This window comes from Leucopleurus acutus, assembly GCF_964270905.1.
Source record: "Leucopleurus acutus genome assembly, chromosome: 17".
NCBI lineage: Eukaryota > Metazoa > Chordata > Mammalia > Artiodactyla > Delphinidae > Leucopleurus > Leucopleurus acutus.
The window spans coordinates 42375300-42398877 of NC_139159.1; the positions used below are offsets into that span (position 1 = coordinate 42375300).

Below are 23578 nucleotides of genomic sequence, written 5' to 3' on the forward strand. Positions count from 1 at the left end.
TGAACAACGTATTCACCATTTTGTTCCACTACCTTCTGCCATTTTTCAGGCAACTTCATAATTCCATCTTCCCAAAAGTTTTTATCTTTTTGAGCAAAGAACTGTTCCGAGTGCCTTTTACAGTCTTCCAGGGAATTGAAATTCTTTCCATTAAGAGAGTTTTGTTAAGACCAAAATAAATGGAAATCTGAAGGTGCAATGTCTGGTGAATACAGCAGATGAATCAGAGCCTTCCAGCCAAGCTGTAACAATTTTTGCCTGGTCATCAAAGAAACATGCGGTCTTGTGTTATCCTGATGAAAGATTATGCATTTTCTGTTGACTAATTCTGGACACTTTTCGTTGGGTGCTGCTTTCAGTTGGTCTAATTGGGAGCAGTACTTATTGGAATTAATCATTTGGTCTTCCGGAAGGAGCTCATAATAGAGGACTCCCTTCCAATCCCACCATATACACACATCACCTTCTTTGGTTGAAGACTGGCCTTTGGTGTGGTTGGTGGTGGTTCATTTCACTTGCCCCACAATCGCTTCCATTCCACATTATTGTACAGTATCCACTTTTTATCACCTGTCACAACTTTGTTTTAAAAATGGAACGTTTTCGGGCTTCCCTGGTGGCACAGTGGTTGAGAGTCCGCCTGCCGATGCAGGGGACACGGGTTCGTGCCCCGGTCTGGGAAGATCCCACATGCTGCGGAGCGGCTGGGCCCGTGAGCCATGGCCGCTGAGCCTGCGCATCCGGAGCCTGTTCTCCGTGGCGGGAGGGGCCAGAGCAGTGAGAGGCCTGCGTACCGCAAAAAAAAAAAAAAAAAAGAAAAAGAAAAAAAAAAAAGGACCGTTTCAGTAGAGAATTGCATGCACAAATATGGTCAAGAAAGTTTTTATCACTTAACTTAATGTGGAACCCAAACATTAAAGCAATTAACATAACCAAGCTGGTGCAAATGATTTTCAGCAGTTGATTTGGATATTTTGAGTATGTCGGCTGTCTCCTGCATGGTGTAACATTGATTGTTCTCCATTAATGTCTCGATTTGATCACTATCAACTTCAACTGGTCTTACCCGACCTTGGAGCATCACCCAGCTCGAAATCTCCAGCACAAAACTTCACAAACCACTTTTGACACGTTTGATTAGTCACAGCACCTTCTCCATACACTGCACAAATCGTTTTTTGCATTTCAGTTGCGTTTTACCTTTCTTGAAATAAGAAAGCATAATATGCCTGAAATGTTGCTTTTTTTCTCCCATCTTCAATATTAAAATGGGTACACAAAAATCACCAATTTTGATAAATTTTTTTTTTTAATGCATGCTGATATGACAGCTGTCACAATGCAGTCTAACAAAATTGTTTCAAATGAAGTTAAGACAACTAAGTGCTACTAGTGCCATCTTACGGTAAAAACCAAGTGAACTCTTTGGCCAACCCAATACTAGATACCTAGATTTAATTTATAATAGATCTTTAACCAGAGGCATAGAATATGCCAGGTCAGAGTCATAGAAGTAAGTTGTATACTACGGAAATGATCTGATTTTCATATCCAGTGTGGAAAGTCTGAGTAACTCAGCAAAATACACAGAAGTCTTGATAGTCTTTGAGTATTAGTGTTAGTATCTATCAGGCATTTGACATGAGCAAATATGGTCTTTGAATGAATGGTGCTTGTATAGGGAGATACTGAACTAGAAGTTGAGAAATCTGGGTAGTTCTTCAGTTTTGTGAAGAGCTAACTGGTTGTGTGACCTTTGGGAAATTATTTAACTCTTAGTTTCCATTTCCATCTCTGTAAAAATGAGGAGGTGTGGCTAAATGATGGCTAAAGTCCTTCTCAGGCCTAAAGTTCAGCATTCCCTCTCTTTGCTCTGACAGTTACACACAGATTGACTCTTGATCTCTAAAGAGACTCTCCTTGGAGAGTTGTAAAAATCTCGCTAAGTGACTCTAATATGCAGACAAGTTGAGAATCACTGTTTTAGACACTTAAGTTATGGGCAGCTTGATGTCAAGTAATATTTTTTCAGGCTCGCATATTTTAGAAATGAAATGGAAGAATGATTATGGAAATAGCAAGAGTGAGAATAATAATAGAACAAGAAATTACTGTATTTTATGGTTTGTGGAGTAATTTGATATGTTAAATCATTGAAGCTGAAGAACAATTATGTGAAACTAGGAAGTGTAATCCCCATTTAACAAATGATAAAATTGGAATTCAGAGACATTAAGTGACTTGCTCAAGGTTACTGTGCTACTAAAATGGAGTCTGAGGGGCCTCCCTGGTGGCGCAGTGGTTGAGAGTCCGCCTGCCGATGCAGGGGACACGGGTTCGTGCCCCGGTCCGGGAAGATCCCACATGCTGCGGAGCGGCTGGGCCCGTGAGCCATGGTCGCTGGGCCTGCGCGTCCGGAGCCTGTGCTCCGCAACGGGAGAGGCCACAACAGAGGCCCGCGTACCGCAAAAAAAAAAAAAAAAAATTGCATAAAATGGAGTCTGGGACTGGATTCACCATCTGGTATCATTCCTATTAACCCATCAGTTAGGATTATGTAGGATAGATAATCTCAAAGATTTTTAGTCCCTTCCATTATGTGTTTACTTGTCTTTGAAATGGGATAATTACTTACTTAGAATGATTTATAAGAGTTAATAATCTAAAGCTGTGGGTCTTTATTGCTCTTTAAGCTAATGACTACTTAAAAAAATTTTTTTCCCTATGTGTGTGTGTGTGTGTATATATATATATATATATTTTTTTTTTTTTTTTTTTTGCGGTATGCGGGCCTCTCACTGTTGTGGCCTCTCCTGTTGTGGAGCACAGGCTCACCGGCCATGGCTCACGGGCCCAGCTGCTCTGCGGCACGTGGGATCTTCCCGGACTGGGGCACGAACCTGTGTCCCCCTGCATCGGCAGGCGGACTCTCAACCACTGCGCCACCAGGGAAGCCCATATTTTTAAATATGGGTATCTAGCAACTAACTGTGGTGGCAAACAGATTGGGTAAGGGACAGGGTGAAACTAATTTCATAATACAGTAATTAGTTGAGTTACCACATAAAGAATGCTTAGGGGGATTTCCCTGGTGGTCCAGTGGTTAAGACTCTGTGCTCCCGGGCTTCCCTGGTGGCGCAGTGGTTGAGAGTCCGCCTGCCGATGCAGGGGACACGGGTTCGTGCCCCGTCCGGGAAGATCCCACGTGCCGCGGAGCAGCTGGTCCCGTGAGCCATGGCCGCTGAGCCTGTGCGTCTGGAGCCTGTGCTCCGCAACGGGAGAGACCACAATAGTAAGAGGCCCGCAAGAGTCTGTGCTCCCAATGCAGGGGGCCCGGGTTCGATCCCTGGTCAGGGAACTAGGTCCCGCCTACCACAACTAAGGATCCTGCACGTGGCAACGAAGATCCTGAGTGCCACAACTAAGACCCAATGTGGCCAAATAAATAAACATTTTTTTTAAAAAAAGAAGAAGAATGATTAGGTATTCATGTGGCTTTTGTTCCTTGGAGGTAATTGCCCCAGATACACAAAGAGGACCCATCATCAATTTCCCCTCGTGTTAATGGTGGTTGATGTAGTTTGTTATGCATCCCTTGCAATTTACATGTTCCTTTCCACCCCCCACACATTTTTTTTTCAGTCAGGTTGGAAACAATAACTCATGGGTGCTATAGTACTTTGCTGTCGTATTATGCTCTACTTACCGTGTTGTACATTTGTGTATAGGAGTAAAACAGTCTATTCTTTGGAGCGATCCTTTTGTATACTTTTTGGTCTCTGTGGCTATGGTTTCTATTATTCCTTTGCGTTCATGCCTTTTCATGCCTTAGTATTCCTGATAACTAGCCAGTTAATCATCAATGAGCTCGGCTTTGGAAGCGGTGCTTTGTGGTTGAGTGGCTGCAGAAGTTTCCTTCTCTCCTTCCTTCATTTAGGACTCTTAGACAGAACTGGATCTTTGGGGAAACCCTGTATTTAACTCTGCATTAACCCTTCTATCTTTCAACTTTCGGCTTTTGTGGAGCTGTGGGACAGAATAGCTATGGTGTACTTGTCTTGGGAGAGATAACTCTAAGAATTCTAAGAAAGATCACCTTGAGAAAGTCTGTTTCCTTAAGTAACTAATGTTTTTAGAGTAAATATTAGACATTGTCTATTTCTATTGGTTCACTGTGCTTTCTCTCCCTTTAGCCCCCCAGGTTCGCCCAATAGTCTTGGCTACTTCCCTACAGCTGCTAATCTTAGCGGTGTCCCTCCACAGCCTGGCACGGTGGTCAGAATGCAGGGCCTGGCCTACAATACTGGAGTTAAGGAAATTCTTAACTTCTTCCAAGGTTACCAGGTCAGTACCTTGAAGAAGAAAAATACTCAGTGCCCTTATTACTTAAGTTGATGTGCCTAAAGAATGCAGCCAGGAAAGAAGCAAATTCTCTGAAACTCGTGTGTACGTGTTAATAAATAGATTTTCTTTATGAAGAACCAGAGTCAAAGTCAGGGGGACTAGTTGTCTGAGTGCTAACTTCAAACTCATCCCTTTAATAGGATTGGGGCTTTTCCATGCTGTTTTAATTACTTCAGCTTAATCTATTGATGCTTTTTTTTTTTCCAATTGGGCTGCTTTGAGAAAGCTCTTTAGGGCACACAGTGATGTGGGTGTTTCCATCTATATAGTAAGATTGGCTAAGAAGGAATTTTCCTCAGACGTAGAATTGGAGTATTTAAAAAGTAGTCCGAGGCCTCTCTGCCTAATCTGGAAAAATAAGGGTGACTCAGGGAATCTTTAGATGGTAACTCCTTAAAATGAGCTATAAGATATTCAGTGAGTCTTTTATGATCTATTAATTCTTGTGAAACTGATATTTACTCTTGTCAGTTTTTCTACGACTGTCTGTGTCCATCAGCTGTTCTTTGACTTAAGAACAGCTTGGTAAGAGCTCCTTAACAGCAAGCAAAATCTTCTCATTGTCATCTCACCTGAGCGGACACCTTTCCTTCCTTAAATCACATGGTTAGAACCCGAACTCCTTCCTTTCCTGCAACATCTGAAAATCAGTATCTTGCAGCCTTTTAATTGCACTAAAAGCAAAAATGGTCTTTCCTCCTGGAGCTGAGTTGTGCTTGAGTCTTCAGAATTGAGAAGCACTTGTAGGCCTAATCATCAAGTCCTAAAATAGCCCTTGAGCATTTACAGTACAGCATGATAAGGGCTGTGCCTGCAGGTGCCATTTCACTCTTAGAACAGGTTTACAAGCTCTTGGTATCCATGAATCATGGAGGATTGTGGAGCTCAGCTAAAATGATGTCAGTGGGGATGCCCCGAACCTACCAAGTTACCATGATGGAATATTTTTTGACAAATGAAGAAAAGCTGTGTCTGATAGTGAAGACTGAATGAAGGTGGACAAAAGTTATCTTTTGTTACTGCTTGGCCTAGCACATTCTTTCCAGAAGTAAGCTATTTTTCAGAGATCAGTAGATACTTTACTTCTTCCCTAAACAATGATGCTGCCTGTTGGAATAAAAATGTTACTTTCCGAACTTCGTATCTGATTCACTAGATTATGAAAAGGGTAGAGAATTTTACTGAAGGCTATTGAAAAGATTATTTAATCTCATGGGGAATACATTTGAGTTTTGTATTTTCTCCCATGGTTTTCCAGTTCTAGAAAGTATAAGCAAAGTTTCAGGTTTTAGTAGCCAGTTGAATTAATTTCTTTTGTTTTGACTAATTAACTTTTATTACATTCACACTGAATAGAATTAAGTGGTCGTACACATATATTGATTATGAGAGTAAGCAAAATTGCTCTTACTATGAAGAGTGCCATGGCTGGCTTTTGTGGGTATTTATTATACCACAAACACGTAATAGCAGCTATTTCTAGATTTATGGCTAAAAGGTTGATATGCTTCAAAATCAAGATAAACTGCTACAGACTGAAGTTATTTTATTTAAAAATTTTATTTACTTCTTTAAAAGATTTTTTTGATGTGGACCATTTTTAAAGTCTTTATTGAATTTGTTACAATATTGCTTCTGTTTTATGTTTTGCTTTTTCGTCTGCAAGCCGTGTGGGAACTTAGCTCCCCGACCAGGGATCGAACCCATACACCCCGCATTGGAAGTCTTAACCACCAGATGGCCAGGGAAGTCCCTGAAGTTATTTTATCTTCTAGTAGCTTCTAGGGAATCATTGAAGGTTGGAGCAGACCTAGTATAATCAGAAGCACAAAGATTCTGTGAAATTATTTTGTCTCAAGGCATTTGCCTTCATTTCTGAAGTGCTTGGAATTTATGAACTGGATCAATAAAGTAGGATTACATAGGAACCTGAATTATCTAATTCAGTATATCATATTATTCTTCAGTAGTTTGAGCTTTAAGGTAGTCACAATGCATACTTTCAAAATCTTTTGTGTATAACCTGATTTCATATCACGCTTACATAAAAGCTGATATTTTCTACTGCGTTTAAGAGTCCTTCCTTGCCTTCTTATTTATTTTTGCCTGTTCTCAGTTATTTTAGTAATAGCCGCTAACCATGAGAGTCTAGGTTCTTTTAGATATGGCTTTGTCACAAGACAAAAATCAATGGATGGCTTTTAAAAAAAATTGTTCTCAAGTGTAATCTGTGTCTGTCTTTACCTATGGTGCATTTATTGCTGTTGCTGATTTCATGGGAAGTTTTCATTTGATTGTTGGTTATTTATGATTCATCCTACATAATTATATAATTTACTTATGTAATTAAGCAAATCCTTGGTAATAATTGGTTGAATGAATGAAATCTCTTAATGGTTTCTGTTTCTGTCTTTTAAAAATATATATATATAAAATGGCATATGTTATTATATATAAAATATATATATTATATATAAAATGGCATATGTCATCTTTATAAATGTTATTTTTAATTTTCGGATGTATGTTTCCTCTATCCTCAGCAAATTCTTTCTATAAAACTACTCCAACTTAATTTTTCCATACTTCATTTGGGGTCGAGGAGGCTGTAAAGTTGGAGAGGGCAAGGATTTACAAAAAGGGAAGAATTCTGATGCTAAAGCAAGATGCAGGACATGGGTTCTGCTATCAAATCTGCATTCTTGTAAAAGTACCCGAGTTAGGCCCATTTTGATAAATGAGATTAATAGAATGAGGATTGAATTTACGAAGGCAAAAAGACAACTGTAAAAATATTTGGTGATGAGGATGTCATTCTGGTCATGGAAATAAATCTGTGTCTTTATTTTAGTTGATGGGCCTCTTATTCTGAAATGGGCTGTTAGGTATCCTTATATAAGTCCTTTAACTTTTTCACTTGCTCTTTGCATTAACCTCTACGGTCAATGGCTTTGCGTTTTCAGTAGTGCTAGTTTTTGTTTCTCCTCGAAGTACTGACTTTATTCATTATCTCCTTGGGCCTCTCACTGCTTTTTACTTGCTGCACTGCTGAGAGAATTAGTTTGCTATTACAAATATATCTAATGCTATTTAAAGTTCACCAAGTTATATAGAGATATTGGGCTTATTGTAGAATACCTTGAAAATAGTTGGTGCTCAAATATTTGATATCTAGTCACACTTGTGGTGTGATGGAAACTGTACTATTATCAAGATCTGAAGTGTTTGGTGGCGTTGCAGTACGATGTTCTTTTTCTATCCACGTGTTCAATCTAACTTCCCTCCTAGTAGGGATTTTTACGGTATTTAGACGAGTTAAGTAAGAAATGACCACTTGGGATTAGCAGTTACATATATGGCTTGTATCAGTGTTAACTTGTTTCCTATGGTCTAAATGTCCTATAATTCAGTTGGTAGATCTATTCAGTTGAAATACTAACCATCCATAGTGACAATTTGTCCATCTTTTGATCCTGTTTGTTTTAACTTGCATTTTAGTATGCAACCGAGGATGGACTTGTACACACAAATGACCAGGCCAGGACTCTATCCAAAGAATGGGTTTGTATTTAAGGGCCCCAGCAGTTAGACCATCCTCAGAAAAGAAGGTAAGGCTCTATGATGTGAAAGTTAAATTATGAAGGGCCAAACAAATAGAGGTCAAGAATCTCAAAGTGTTTTTTAGAAGTCAGGTGGCAGTTGCCATCTTCCCTTCATGTGATGTAAGAATGTCAGAAATCTTAGAAGGAATGGAGACTGGAATTAAGGTTGTCATCTAAGTAGATAGTATCTAAGCAACATATATGGGAAGACTTTTCCATTTGGAAATTTATTCATATCCTGTGGAATACAGGTTGGGTATGCTTGCTTTCTTTTGTTTTTCTTTTTAATTGAGGTAAGAATCGCATAACATAAAATAAATCATTTTAAAGTATACAATTAAGTGATTTTTATCAACTCTGAAAGAAAATCCTATACCCATTAAGCAGTAGCTCCCAATTTCCCCTCCCCATAGACCCAGGCAACCAATCTGCTTCATTTCACGTTTTTGAGGTTTATCCACGTTATAGTGTGTATCGGTACTTCACTCCTTTTTGTGACTGAATAATATTCCATTGTATGGCTATACCACATTTTGTTTCTTTCATTTATCTGTTGATGGGCATGTGGGCTATTTCTACCTTCTGGATATTGTAAATAGTGCTGATATGGACAATTATGTACAAATATTTGAGTATTTTAAATTATTTTGGGTATATATCTAGGAGTAGGATCACTGAGTCATATGATAATTCTATCGAGTTGGTTACACTTGTTTTTCCTAGTTTCATTTTTTTTTAATGTTGTGGTAAAGTAATACATAATATAATACCATTTTAATCATTTTTAAGTGTATAGTTCAGTGGCATTAAGTACATTCACGTTGTTATGCAAACATTACCACCATCAACTTTTTCACCTTCTCATACTGAAACTCTAAATACATTAAACAATCTCCTTTCCCTCTTTCCCCAGCACCTTGGGAACCATTATTCTCTTTTCTGTTTCTATGCATTTGACTATTCTAGGTACCTTATAAATGGTATAACACAATATTTGTCCTTTCATAACTGGCTTATTTCACTTAGCATAATGGTTTTAAGCTTCATCTGGGTATACTTTTAAATATGCTCCATTCCAAAATGACTGTGAGGTTTTTGTTGCATGTCTTTCTTCTCTTTTAAACTAAATCTAGAAGACCCAACACAGCCATCAGTCAATCAATCAATCAGTCAATCAATAAAAGAAAAAAGTCACACTATCTGTCTTCTCATGTAGCCTAGTCCTCTCAAACCAGCCAATATTTGTTGACTGCCCCAAGAACTACTGTAGATATGCCTCTTTTTTTGGTCATAAAAGACCCCCAAGGACAGCTCACAGTCTATTAAAGATGCCCAAGTTTCCCTCCAAAGAAGGAGATTGTGATGGCGGGCTGGAAAGAATGCCTTCTCAGATGGCCAGCGTTCTGGTACCCCCCACTTTCACTGTGAGTTCCAAGTCTCATACTCCTAGGATTTCAAAGGGGCAAGGTCAGCTCATAAATTTAAATCTGTCAACAAGTGCTTCTTAACTATATTTACAACTATATTTTGCATACATATGGAGATGATAATTCTTTAGAGGTGACATTTCCCTTCTCTGTAAAAATTGGGAAAAAATCTCTTCTACATATGTAACATTTTTGGGGGGTGAGAATTAGGTGGATTAATAAGTATAAAGTTATACAAACTAAAGTTCTTTATGTATACAAATAACTATTTTGTTGCTATGATCACAATAATCATTACACGGGCAATGTTTCTGACTACTATCTACATTTCAGACATTTTTCAGATTTCACCAGTATTTCCATTAATGTCCTTTTTCTATTCCAGGATCCAGTCTAGGATTTCACATTTAGTTGGCCTGTCTCCTTAGTGTCCTCTGGCCTGTGTTAGTTTCTCAGTCTTTGCTTATTTTCTAGACCTTGACAATTCTGAGTTATGCTGCTTTTGAAGTCTTATGGGCTGTCCTTTAGTTTGAATTTGTTTAATGTTTTTCTTGTGATTAGGCTGGGGTAATGGGTGTTAGGAAAGAATACATAGAGGTGAAGAGCCCCTCTCATGAGATCTCATGACACGAAATATCTGTTGTACTATACCCACATGACCTCCCTGGTGGTATCAACTTGATCATTTGGTAAATGGCTTCATCCATTCAGGCTGTCCTAATGCAAATCGATGGACTTGGGTGGCTTATAAACAACAAATATTTACTTTCTCATAGTTCTGAAAGCTGGGAAGTCAAGATAAAGTGCTTATAGTTTTCTTTGCTTTTTTGTGAAAACTTTTGTCTGTATACTAGGTATTTTTGGAGATTCTTGCAATATATTAAGCCTGGTATTCTCACAACAGCTAAATTTTATGCAAAAAAAACAAAACAAAACAAAAAATCTCCATGTAACTCATTTGAAGAGTGTTTTTTATACTTGGTCTCTTAAGTGAATAGGTTAGATTACTTTGTGGATTGAAAAATCATTTTTTGGTTTTTTTTTTGGATCAATATTTTAGTTTTTGGCCCAAAAATTCAAGGTATCTTTTGTTTGTTTTTGTTTGCTTGATTTTAGAGATTTCAGTTTTGTTTTTTTTTTATTTATTTAGCTAGCTAGCTAGCTAGCTGCACCCGGGTCTTGGGCACCCAGGGTCTTCGCTGCAGCATGTGGGATCTTTAGTTGTGACATGCAAACTCTTAGTTGCGGCATGTGGGATCTAGTTCCTTAATCAGGGATTGAACCTGGTCTCCCTGCATTGGGAGCATGGAGTCTTAGCCCCTGGACCACCAGGGAAGTCCCTCAAGGTATCTTTTGGATAAAAAATGTAGCTTTCAAAATTAGACAAAACTTCTGTCTTCCTCCTCCAAATAGTATTATAAAAATGGGCAAGAACAACAGATAAATGCTGATTCTATTGATTTAAATGACAAACAGGCTTTCTTTGATTAAAGAATCTGAGTTATGGGTTTTATTTTATCTTTAATATAAGGAAGAAGAAGCTGTTCTTCTGTCCTAACAAAAAAATCTCACCTATGAATTATACTTTCAGAAAAGAGATGTCAGAATTACTGGGAGGAAATAAAATATTACAACTAATCAGAATTGCAAGCTTTTTTTTTAAGGGGTTTAGGTTCATTCCATAGGGCATAACACCAGTTGGTGAAATCCTGATATCTTAAAAGAATTCTTGGTACATAGTACTTTTAATGACAGTTTAATGCAAAATACAACATTGTATGTTTTAACACAGACCTTACTAGAAAGGAAAGACTGATTTGTGGATACTTGCAATTGTAGCTTCAAAACTGTCTTTGCATAATAGTGTTTGCTTTCCTGCAGCTAAAGGGGAATAGGAAACATTTTCTCCGTATTTGTCTGAGATTTTCTATTTTTTGCTGGCAGCTAGGAATGTGCTCTTTGCTAAATGCTAAAATTCCATTGGATACCACTGGGATTAAAAGGCAGGTCTGAGAAGGTTAAACTTTTAATTTCTTCTGAACTCTTCCACATTTTGACAAAATATGAAGGTATAATTTTCAGCATCTACAATGGTTTCCTACTAGAATACTAATAGTATGGGCTGAGAATGAGGAAGGTAGAATTCATTGACTCTGATAACAGACAGGTCCAGAGTTGACTGACTTGGCTGGATCCAAGGGCTCACTCTCAACCAAACTCTCCATGACGTACCCCCAGCAACTCCTGCCTTCCCACCCTTCCATTGCAAGTCCAGAGGAAGCCAGGAATTCAGTGTCACTGGCCCCACTTTAAGTCCATCTCTGAAACCACTGTGGCCAAGGATATGCAGGGCTCTTATTGGCTATATCTGAGTCACTTGTTGGGCTCAGCAGTAAAGTTGCCTCTTTATGGCCTTGAGACTGGGTGAGGGGCAGTCATTTAAGGAAAATCTGTTGCTATTGCCAGAAGAAGGACAAAATAGTTATTGGACAATAATGTTGTTGGGTCATTGATAGAGATTTTCTTGTCCGTACCAAGGAGGAGGTTTCAATGCATAATGTTTAAAGCTAAATGTTAACTATGGTCACTTTGTAAACCACATTTTAAAAGCGAGTTCTAACAAATAAATGTTTCTCTGTTCTTAAAGTACCTGAATCTAAATCTCTACCAATTTTGGAATCTGTTCTGAAAGCAAATCTAGTCTTAACCACAGTTACAAACTGGCCATGTGAATAAGGCTGAACTCTGAACAGCTATCTTTATTTCTATCTTCATTTCTGTTTCTCATTTACATGTCAAAGTATACACATGCCTAGTTACAGTTTTCATTTTAAAGATTTTGTGTGGTGTATAAGAAAAATAGCACAGTGGAACTAATTTACATTCAAATTCTAGATCTTCCAATTATTGGCTTAATTGCTCTGTGCCTCGGTTTCCCCATCTGTAAAGTGGGGATAACATGGTAATATAATAAGGTGGTTGTAAGGATGAAATAATCCACATAAAGGTGGCTTTTATCGATTAGTCACTGACATGTAGAGCTCATGTTTGCTACAGTGTCAGTGTCATTCCTCAATGCTTTTTTTTTTTTTGGCCGCCCCACACGGCATGTGGGAACTTAGTGCTCAGACCAGGGATCGGACTTGCACCCCCTGCATTGGAAGTGAGGAATCCTATTGACTGGACCGCTAGGGAAGTCCCCTTTTAGTGCTTCTTACTGATACAAATATTCTTGAAATTTTTAAAAATTTCTTATACTAGAATTTAATTTAAAATTTTTGTCTTAATGGTTTAATTTATTTTTAAAATGGTATTAAACCTCTAGTATCAGTAAAATGTTCTGATAACTTGGGAACCCAGAATAAGGAATGAGGAGAATAGTCTCTTCACAAAAGAATTAAGTGGGGAGGTGAAAACACACACGTCATCCCATGCATCCCATACAAAGGGTAGGGTATTGTGGAAATGCCAATTATCACATAAATTTCACTTGTCAGCTCTGTATTCCCTGAGAATTTGCTGGGTAAATCCCAATTCTGTCTGTGTAAAATAAAAATTTGGACTACCTAAAGGCTTTTTCAGACCGTTTAGAATTCAGAATCTTTTTTTATGGCTACTAAGAATTGTAAAATTTAGAGACTATAATTTTTCCTTTGTTCATTTTTTTCAGTGTTTGAAAGATGTATGGTGATCCTGAATCCTTCAGACATAAGACAACTTCTAGCAACTTCAGGAGAAGTTTGTCTACACTCAGGCTGCAGTATTTTCAGCAAACATGATTGGACAGTGGGCCTGTGCCCTATCTTTTGATGGAGTGAAAAATTTGAGCCAGTGAAGCCAAATTCTTATTGCAAGCAGCATGCTTGGCTCCTTGCTGATTGCAAATAGGCATTTAAAATGCGAATTTGAAATCGGGTGTCTCCATTACTACCAGCTAACGTGGCATCATAGGTGTTTCCTAAGTTTTAAGTCTTGGGGGAAAAAAATACTCCACTAGTGTCTACTATCTCCATCAGGAACTCTGTTATGAAAGCTTCATTTTTGTGTGTTCCCACTCTTTTCTCCCCATCTTCTGCACAATCACGTGCTCTTCCTAAGTAACTCAAGAATAAGGTCCTGGAATAAAGTCACAAACTTACAAAAAGAAATAAAACTCATATTTTCCCAGTCTCTTGGCCATCACAGTGTCTTACAGTTAACAGCCACCGAAACTATTTTTAAAACACCTTGGAAGAAGTGAGATGAAATGGTACACCCACCACAAAACATACATAGTTAAAAAGTTGGATTTTTTCTCAGTAGGTATCAATTGTAAATAAGAATGAACTAGGGGCCAAAATGTAAAACCAAAAATGAAGCAGCTACGTGTAGTTAGTAATTTCTAGTTTGAATTGTAATTGAATATTATGGCTTCGTATGTATTATTTTATATTGTACTATTCCCATTATTGATGGTTTGGACTTTAATAAGGAATTCCATAGTTTTTAATATCACAAAAATGAGATATTTGAACAGTGTATTCTAGAAAGCAATATACTAACTAAAGTGAATGCTTGTATATATTAAGATAGCCTTAAAACTTTTTCTCTAATGCCTTAACTGTCAAATAATTAAAACTTTTAAAAGCATAGGGTTATAGTCAGCATGCTAGACTGAGAGGTAAACACTGATGTGGTGAGAACAGGTACTGATGCTGTCAGTGTTTAGCACTATGTGTTTAGCTGTGTTTATGCTCCAAAAGTGCAATATTAGACACTAGCTAGATAGTACTGCTGCCTCGTGTAACTCCAAAGAGGAAACAGGATTTGATTAATTGAGTGCACGTTTCTTTAATTTACTCATATTGTCCTTAGCTTGGATGCAATGCCATGCAGATTTATGTGGCTGCTATTTTTATTTACTTTGCATTACTTTAACACCTTGAATGGAGAGCCGAACATTCCCTCTTCACTGACCAGCAATGGCCCTTTAACTGCAGTAGGAGAAATAAAAAGAAAAACCATTTTGTGTGAAAATTGGTGATAACTGGCACTTAAGATCAGAAAAATAGTTCTTTCTACTTGGCTACCTTAAGATGCTGTCTGCCCAAAGCTCTGAAAGACTTTAAGATAGGCAGTAATACTACAATACTACTGAGTTTTTGTAGAATTGTTACATTTGATAATAAAACTTGCCTGTTTAATCTCAATGTTTGCATTCTGTTTTGTTATTAGAAGAGTTAAGGGTAATGGTGGAAGGGTGTGGTGGGTAAAGCCTTTTTTTCCTGAGGTGGTAGGATATTTACCTAAGTTACTATAAGTATTTGTAAAAGCTATCAATGATTAATGCACTTCAGATACAGATCAAACAACTATCCTTAGAACATAAATCACTGAGACTTTGATTTTGAAATTCTTAAGTTATGGTAGTGATAGATACTAATACGTGGTCCTTGCATCTTATTACTAGGGCTCTATTTGCTTGACAATTTGAAAACCTATTCAAGCCACATAAGCCTTTTTTTTTTTTAAGGATTTTTTTAAAAATTAATTTTTGGCTGCGTTGAGTCTTCGTTGCTGTGCCCGGGCTTTCTCTAGTTGTAGCGAGCGGGGGCTGCTCTTCGTTGCGGTGTGCAGGCTTATTGCAGTGTCTTCTCGTTGCGGAGCATGGGCTCTAGTCGCCTGGGCTTCAGTAGTTGTAGCACGTGGCCTCCGTAGTTGTGGCGTACGGAGTTAGTTGCTCCGTGGCATGTGGAATCTTCCCGGACCAGGGCTCAAACTCGTTTCCCCTGCATTGACAGGTGGATTCTTAACGTCTGCGCCACCAGGGAAGTCCAAGCCATTTCTTAAAAGCCATATAATAAGAGCTAGAACTTTAGCGTTTCTGAATCCCACATGCTCCTCCTTTATTCCAATCACTCTTTGCTAAAGCTGAGTTCTCGAATATTCTCTCTAAGCCAAATTTATTTAGGACCCTGGTTAAGTCTCGTGTGACTTACACCACTTCAGAGTTACATATATTGTCAGTATCACTTATTTGATGTATATACTCTATTTTATAGAGTTCAATTCCAGATTTAGGTTATAACCTCAAGGGCAGGAAGTACCTGTATTTCCCTCAATGTCTAGTACATTTCTACATAAATGTTCTTGTTAAGCATTCACCAAATGAAGTTTAGTTCACCTAGACAGTTTTTCAGTCTCAGTCCTTGCCAATGTCATTTATAAAAATGAAGCAATTTCTTTCCATTTTGTGCTTCAGCTTTGGGTCTCTGTTATCTGCGAGGAGGCAACAGAGCTCTCTAGGCAAGCTGAGGTTCTGCACGTTCTTTTGCGCTTTGATGTCTCTGGCAGGCATTTAACATTGTCCAGGCTATTCCTTGCCTTCAAGAAAAACAGGTTGCGTGGGCTAAGGGAATTTCCTATTTACCTCCTTGAAATAGCACCTCATGTAGCTGCCCTCCTCATGGCAGAAAAGGAACACGGGCAGTCAGGAGGGTATGGAATCGAGTAAAGCTGGTGGGGAAGGAAGAGACTGAGAATAGAGAGGACTTGAGTATATTAAAAAACCTTAAAGGTCCACCTTGTAGGTTTATAGTTGATTTCACAACTTCTCTTCCTCTCTGCTTCCCCTAGCTCTTTGGGGAAAAATTTTTTAACATATACAAAAATAGAATAATGACCACCATGTGTCTTTCCAGCTTCAACAATTATGAACTCAAAGCCAATCACTCCTATAGATTATGTAATCAATTGTATAATCTATTACATATAGGATTATATGTAATTATATAGATTATCCATATTCCTTTCCACTTTCCCCACTGCTGTATTATTTTGAAGCAAATTCTTTGGGTCATGAGTAAAATGGAGTTCCAGGTTTAAAACTGGGCCACGGTAGGAAGTGGTCTTATTGAGAAGAGGAAAAGGATAAATAGGATTGAACTGGTGGAAGTAATTCAGTTTCCAGATGTGTTCTGTTTAAGGTTGAATCTCTACAGTTGTGCTCAGTACTCCATTCCCTAGCCCATGTGCTAATAAGAGACACAGACTAGACAGGAGGTGATGTAAACTTTGAGGACTGGAAGGCCACCAGGATGAAATTCAGGAGTAAGAGAGCACTGAGTGGGTGCCACAGCGAGAAATTGTTTTTCTACGTTTTTGCTGCCTCCTTTGTGTTATGTGAGATCTTGAAGGCCAAGATCCCAAAGGGTGGCCCGAGGGATAAAAGGTTCAGAAACAAACAGCTTGACTTGCCCCTAGCTTAGACCTAAGTTAAAGGGCAAATGTCCTTATTTCAATGTACTTCCCCTCAATTCCTTTATATGGAAGGTGGAGGGATATTTGGGGCCAAAACCCAAGCTGGTAATCATTACCTTGGCAGAGTATACTATGAGCAAAAAAACCACCAAAAAACCCACCGAGAATATGTGTGATCAACAATAAAAAGCATTGTATTGGTTAAATGAATCTTCACAACAACCTATTACAGTAGGTACCACTATTATTATTTTTATAGACCAGGAAATGAAGGGTAGGTTAAGTAAAACATATCATGGTTGCACAGAAAGTACAGGAAAGGATCTAGAATATAAAGATCTGGAGACAGGTTGAGGTGATTAATGCTCTCCTAATTGCTTAGCTGCTCCTCTTTTCCTAGCATTGCACAAATACAGTCCATCGTTACAGAGTCACGGAGTAGTGCTTCATAGTGTTCCTTTGGTCTGCCTTTTTACTTTATTGCCAGTATGCCATTAATTCAGCTGCTGAATTATTCAATAGCTATGTATTGTTGCTGTACTAAAAGTGAATGTTGATAAATGGGTAACAAAGCTGCTTATTACAGACTCGAATTTGAGCCAGTGTTTTATAATGCACATAAAACCAATATGATAGTAAACACCAGAAACATTTTAAAAAAAAAAACCAATGTGGAATTCTCAGCTGGTTCTGGACGGTTCTCGGCCTGTGTGTGTGTGTGTGTGTGTGTGTGTGTGTGTGTGTGTGTGTGAGAGAGAGAGAGAGAGAGAGAGAGAGATTCATCCTTCCTTACCTGATGGTGTTTCTCATGATTTCTTCCTGAGCCACTTTCTCTATCTATTCTCTGGGCAAACTCACTAATTTACTTCCACACGCTTCTTTGGAGCTACCGGCTTCTAAACCCAACAATGCAATAGATATTTCCATTTGGAAGTCTCCCTGGGCGTTTCAATTTCAACATGTTAAAAAAGAACATATCTTTCTGTGTCCAAAAACCTGCTGGTCCTTGTGTTCTCTTTACTTCAGGAAGCAGCACCGCATACCACCAGGTATTAAAGGTAAGAAAGCCTTTTTTTTTTTTTTTTTTTTTGCGGTACGCGGGCCTCTCACTGTTGTGGCCTCTCCCGTTGCGGAGCACAGGCTCCGGACGCGCAGGCTCAGCGGCCATGGCTCACGGGCCCAGCCGCTCCGCGGCATGTGGGATCTTCCCGGACGGGGGCATGAACCCGTGTCCCCTGTATCGGCAGGCGGACTCTCAACCACTGCGCCACCAGGGAAGCCCAAGAAAGCCATTCTTAACTTCCTTCCCTCACCATCCTAGTCATCAGTAACTCTCACCGGTTCTTTGCCTCAGTATTGGATTCTTTATATCAAATTCTGCTTTCCTCTCTTGCCAGTACGTTTTTTTAAAAGAACAATCTTTTAAATTAAAAAACAGATCTGATTACATGTTTTTTAAACCACTTTACTGAGGTATTATTGAGATATAAAAAGCTGTACTTATTTAGCATACACAACTTGGTGAGTCCTTGGAGATAAGGCTATACTAGTGAAACCATCACCACAATCAATGCCACCAATATCTATTACCTCCGAAAGTTTCCTCCCACCCTCTTTATTTTTTGTGTGCATGTGTGATAAGAAGACAACAAAGTGCTTATGTGCCCTTAAAATCTTTTTATTAAAGGTTTCCATTTGCTGTAGGAAAAAATACCCAAATGTATCACTGGATGCTATTGCATGAGCTGACTCTTGCCTACCTCTTGAGCTTTTTTCAAGGCATTCTTCCTCTCACGCTCTACACTTCGTTGTACCTTTTCCAGTTCTTCGCAGGAATGATGCACTTTTTGTTTCCTCTGCCTGAAACACATTTTTTTCCTGTTATTCCTCTCTTCACTGACTGCTATGCAGAAATCTTACTTTTCTGAGGAAGGCCTTTCCTGACTCACTAGACTCTGTAAGATCTCCCTATATAATCTGCTCCCCATGTTGTAACTTCCATCAAGGTAAAATGTGTCTTCTTTCCCCCTGTATCCTTAGTGACTAGCCAGCCCTTGGGATATATACAATAAATATCTATTGAATGAATTAATGTATGTTCATTCCTGCTGGTGAAAACTAATGTGCTTTGTACAGTTTTCTTTTAGAGTTGTTTACAAATTTAAATGTTAAAAATCAAAACTTGTTTTTCTTTAGCACCGTTTAAAAATGTTTAAAATGTTAGTATTAATCTAGTTATTAACAGTATGCTTTTTATACTGAGGTACAAATTCAGAGAGTTGCCTTTCACATTGATATACACATCCAAAGAGAAATTTACCTAAACATGATTTCAGCTGCTTCTGCCATCTCCAATTCTCAACCAGAGTGCCTATCTAGGATTCCAACAAGATTTTAAAAATATATCTATATTTAAATCATGTCATAATCGATGAACAGCTTTTTGTTCTTTTACTGTATTAAAAAAATATCATGGCCATTACTCTGTTACACACAAATTGTTATGGTGATAAGTCATAATTGGTGGGAAATACTTTTCCCCCCCACAATCACTGTATGCTTTTGGTTTTAAGATACCTATACTTTGGAAGTGTGATTAGTCCTCCAAACAGCAGGTCTAGGTATGCCCAGTCAATCATCTGCACTGGCTGGTTGACTAAGAAGTGGTTCAATGGCAGCTCCAGGACTGCACTAGACCCATCCAGTTCTAGCTGGAGCCCTTTGTAGGGTGGGAAGACAGCAGAAGCAATTTCATGTATCAGGGCATTAGGAATGGCAGATTCTTTCCTGAATTAATAATTGAGGTACTCAGAATCCATCTGCTATCTAACTACCTTTCCTCTATCATGCGAAAGAATTCAATCTGTTATTTACATGTGCCCAGAAGGCCTAAGAGTAGTCAATGCTAGGGAGCTCCTAGCATTGAGGGGGCAGTCTCAATCCATAAATAGGGTCAACAGAGGAACAAAAAATCAAACCAAAAGCAGGATACTCAATTAAATGGAAATTTCAAATACACAACAAATAATTTTTAGCTTAAGTCTGGCCCAAATATTGCATGGAACATGTACTAAAGTGTCCTATATTACCTGGCAATTCTAATAGTCAATTCAACTAAATTTCACAAATATTTGGAGGGCTTACTTATCTGAAAGAAGAGAGGATGGAAACTTGGTCCAAAGTCAGCAACCTTTGTCTACTAAAATAGCTTTGCCTGGGAAAATCTTGATAATAGGCCGCTTAGTACCAACAATGTTTTTCTTTATTTATGAATATTATTTCATATGATCAATTTGGTAAAAAAAAAGTCTCTTCCTGGAGGAGTTTTAACTGTAGGAAAAAAAACCTACTTTAGAAAATGTCCTAAGATGCTTAATATGTTAATTCAAAAATATCTAAATAGAACACACGTTGTTCAATGTGTCCCACTAGGGAGGATTATATGGTTCCCAGTTTGACTCTGTTGGTTTGTATGATTGTAGTTCTCCCAGTCAGTGGAAAAGGAAGACAGCAGATCCTTAGGAGTGATAATAGAGCAAATATACTCAAGAGGCACTGACGCATAGCTTCAAACAATGAGGAAGAAGTGAGGCCTGCTTGAGAAATAACTGCAGGAGCAACTGATAAGTGCAGCCCCTTATCCCCTTTTTTACAGAAAAGGCAGAGAAAAAAATTAATCCGGGCTTCCCTGGTGGCGCAGTGGTTGGGAGTCCGCCTGCCGATGCAGGGGACACGGGTTCGTGCCCCGGTCCGGGAGGATCCCACATGCCGCGGAGCGGCTGGGCCCGTGAGCCATGGCCGCTGAGCCTGCGCGTCCGGAGCCTCTGCTCCGCAACGGGAGAGGCACAACGGTGAGAGGCCCGCGTATCGCAAAAAAAAAAAAAAATTAATCCACAGTCACAAGTAGAACTAGTGACAAGCTAAGACAAAACGGCTTCAAATCATAGTTCTCGTTGATAGTGCAAAATATACAGCTTATCACGTTGGTCTTCTAAGACACCCACAGCTAATACTATTGTCAACAACTTTTAAGTCAATTACCAAAATACTTGTCTACAATGTGTTTCAAAGAGTTGAAACAACGGTATAAAACATGACCAAAATACAAGCCAGGATATAATGGTGGTAAGAGTGTTATGTGTTTTCAAAGATGAATTGATCATATTTGGTTCAGACTTCACAAAGGAGATGGTGTTTGAAAATAATTTAAATATGTTCATCAATGGATAATTACAAATTTATGACATAATAAAGATGAATCAGAGTTCCATATCTTTAACAGAAGAAGAGCTGAACTAATGCAAAGATTTCACACTAATTATTCTGTTACTAGTAATAAGGTGACGCATTGGATAGAAGAATGTTTTTGAAATAGACTTCGCCTGTACTTTTTTGGTTTCAAGTAGGTAAGTCTTCAGGGGCTTTTGTTTTATATTTGTCTCATATCCTGGTAACAAACTACTTGGCACACAGAAGGCACATATTTAATTTTAAGATAGAAACCTTAGGAATCATTTCAACTCATCATTTATCACATCCAGTTTGTCACTAGGCCCTGTAAATTTACCTCCAGCATCTTTTGAATCCCTTCTCTTTGAACATTTTTATTTCCATTGCCTTATTTCAAGACCTTACTTTTTTAACCCAGTTTACTACAATAGCTTCCTAGTCTACATTTTCTTAAAAGACTTACAACAAAGCATTTCACATCAATCCCTAAAAATATCTACTGCATACTAAAGGGGTCCTCAAACTTCTAGAGAGGAGGCTGAAAATCATATTGTTCTTTGAGAGTGGACTGTAAATAAAAGACCATTTGAGAAAATTTGAGGTGTTTAGGATTGGTCAAGTTGAGGCAAAGGATAATGAAATGACCCTTCAAATTCTGGATGGGAAACTAGCAGCCCATGGTTTGCGGTCGTAAAATGGTCAATCAAATTCGAATCGGAAGTTATCTTAGGACCACGTGTCCACTAGCTATGTGCATTATTATCTGGAAGCAGCTGGTCTTATCGACTTATGAAATGACTTACTGAACGCTCAGCTATACGGCCAGCTGCAAGGCAACATCTTGAGCAGTTAGGGGTACATCTTTTTGGATGAGTTGATATTTTGAACAAAAAATGTCTTATTTTTCTCATAGCAAAATTACACTGGTTCAGGGATAAAATGACCCATTCTCATTATTCTTATGTGGAAGTTTAGGGTTCAAGGGAAGAATGTTTCTACTAGGGAACACAATCACGATTCCACTGATTAGTATCTAAAGAGTGAATATTTATCTCTCTTCTGTCATGTTTCCATTTGATTTTGAGAAGCTATTTTTTTCTCTGTCTCCACTACTGTATAGAGCATGCAGTATAATTTAAATTATACTTAAATTTACAATTAAGTCCTTGAGGTGATCATGAAGGAACTATAGGAGGAATAGTCATCACCTCAAGACCCTAGACTTGGAAAACAGTGGCCCTCAGTGGCCACTGTATTGTTCTTGCATGAGGTGGAGCTCTGCCTGCTTATCATCTGATAAGCTGGACGCTGAAATCTGCTGCTGTGTACGTGGGCTCTTGTGGTTTTCAAAGACCAACAGTTTTGTTCTCTCTGCTTTGACCCAGGCCTTTTCTGGGCAACTGGTATCTTCCATCCATGTTTCTAACTCCTGGTCCAGTGCTGTTTGACAGGCAAGACATATTTACATGCAACCAAACGCATAAAAAGAGTTCCTGGAACTGTTTTTGCACAGCACTGAAAACTGATAGCTTCTCCCCAAATATCCTAACTTGATAAAGGAAGGAGACTCTTGCTGCCTGCTAAGAAGCCTTTTTCCTCTCGTTCTATAATGGGCATTTTGTCAGTTCCTAAATTACTTCTTAGTACTGTTGAGGGAGATAGATCCTGGTATATTTGGAGAATGCCAGATATAATAAAAGTGAAGACAAACAGTATAACAAGTTAAAACTATGTTCCATTGTTGTGGAATATCTAAACGCACCTCTCCCCCGCACTGACCATAAGTATTACTGTTTTCAAAATAATATCATGCAAATACATTTGTTTAACCAGTTTGGGTGGTTAAAAACACTAAGTTCCAAGTACAAGCTTCTTTCCTGTAGATGTCTAGCGGCTTACTAAACCAACGCGTCAACCCAGAGGGTTTTGCCTCGCTCTGAAAGCACCAGGAGGACGCAGGAGCCCTGGGTTCCAGTTCTGGCTTCGACTAGCTTTGTGACTTACACTCGCTGCACCTCAGTTTCCTCTCTGTAAAATGGGGCGGGTATGCGGGCTGGATCTGGATATTCTCTGACTACCTGAGTCCACCCACAAAAGCCCCAGAAAGCCCACTCGGGCGCCCACCTTAACTGTGAGGACAGGCGAGGAAAGGGGAGGCAGCTGGACGCCCGCACTCGCCTCCCGTGGGGGGCGGGGAGCCGGGGGAGCGGTCCCGGAGCACCAGCAGTGGGCGGTGCCACTTCGCGTAGAGCCGCCTTCCGGCCCGCGCAGGACCACGCGCGCCCGCCAAACGCTCCGGCCGCCCTCCGCTCCCGGCACTCTGGTTCCAGGGCCGCCCGGGGGGACGCGGTTGGCCGCGACACCGGAGGGGGGCGGGTCAGGAAGTGGGGGCGCGGCGGCCGGGAGCGGGCCTGGGGAGGCCGAGGGGTTCCGCAACACGGAGGGCGGGAGACTCTGAGCCGCGCGGGAGCCGGAGGGGCGCCCCGGCCTCCGCCGGGACGATGGCGGAGGAAGAAGGTGACCTCCCTGGGGTCCAGCGCGCCTACTGTCGCCCGAGGTCTCGGGAAAGGGGGCGGCGGCTCGAGGGCCCCGGAGGCCGGGGCTGCGGGCGGCCGCAGCGGTCCGGCGGGAAAGAGCGGGGCGGCGGGGGGAGGTGTGTGGAGAAATTCAGAAGGA

The 23578-nt window shown here is 39.6% G+C and overlaps 2 protein-coding genes across 6 annotated transcripts in view; both read left to right on the plus strand.

Annotated features, from left to right (window-relative positions):
- The window catches only part of ESRP1 (epithelial splicing regulatory protein 1), a gene marked incomplete at both ends in the record, with an annotated part of 55654 nt that extends 42530 nt beyond the window's left edge, over positions 1 to 13124 (plus strand). For 4 of the 5 annotated variants that reach the window (XM_082858959.1, XM_082858960.1, XM_082858962.1 and 1 more), the window contains 2 exons: positions 4194 to 4344; positions 7903 to 8003. In XM_082858959.1, the coding sequence (XP_082715085.1) occupies positions 4194 to 4344; positions 7903 to 7993 (242 nt within the window). Of the gene's footprint in view, positions 1 to 4193; positions 4345 to 7902; positions 8004 to 13103 lie in introns of those variants that run through there. The other variant, XM_082858963.1, reaches the window with a different exon arrangement.
- Positions 13125 to 23360: 10236 nt separating this feature from the next.
- DPY19L4 (dpy-19 like 4) overlaps positions 23361 to 23578 on the plus strand; it is a 62342-nt gene continuing 62124 nt past the window's right edge. Inside the window, exon 1 of the mRNA XM_082858958.1 lies at positions 23361 to 23419. Within this exon, the coding sequence (XP_082715084.1) occupies positions 23404 to 23419 (16 nt within the window). The 5' untranslated portion in view covers positions 23361 to 23403. The remainder of the gene's footprint in view (positions 23420 to 23578) is intronic.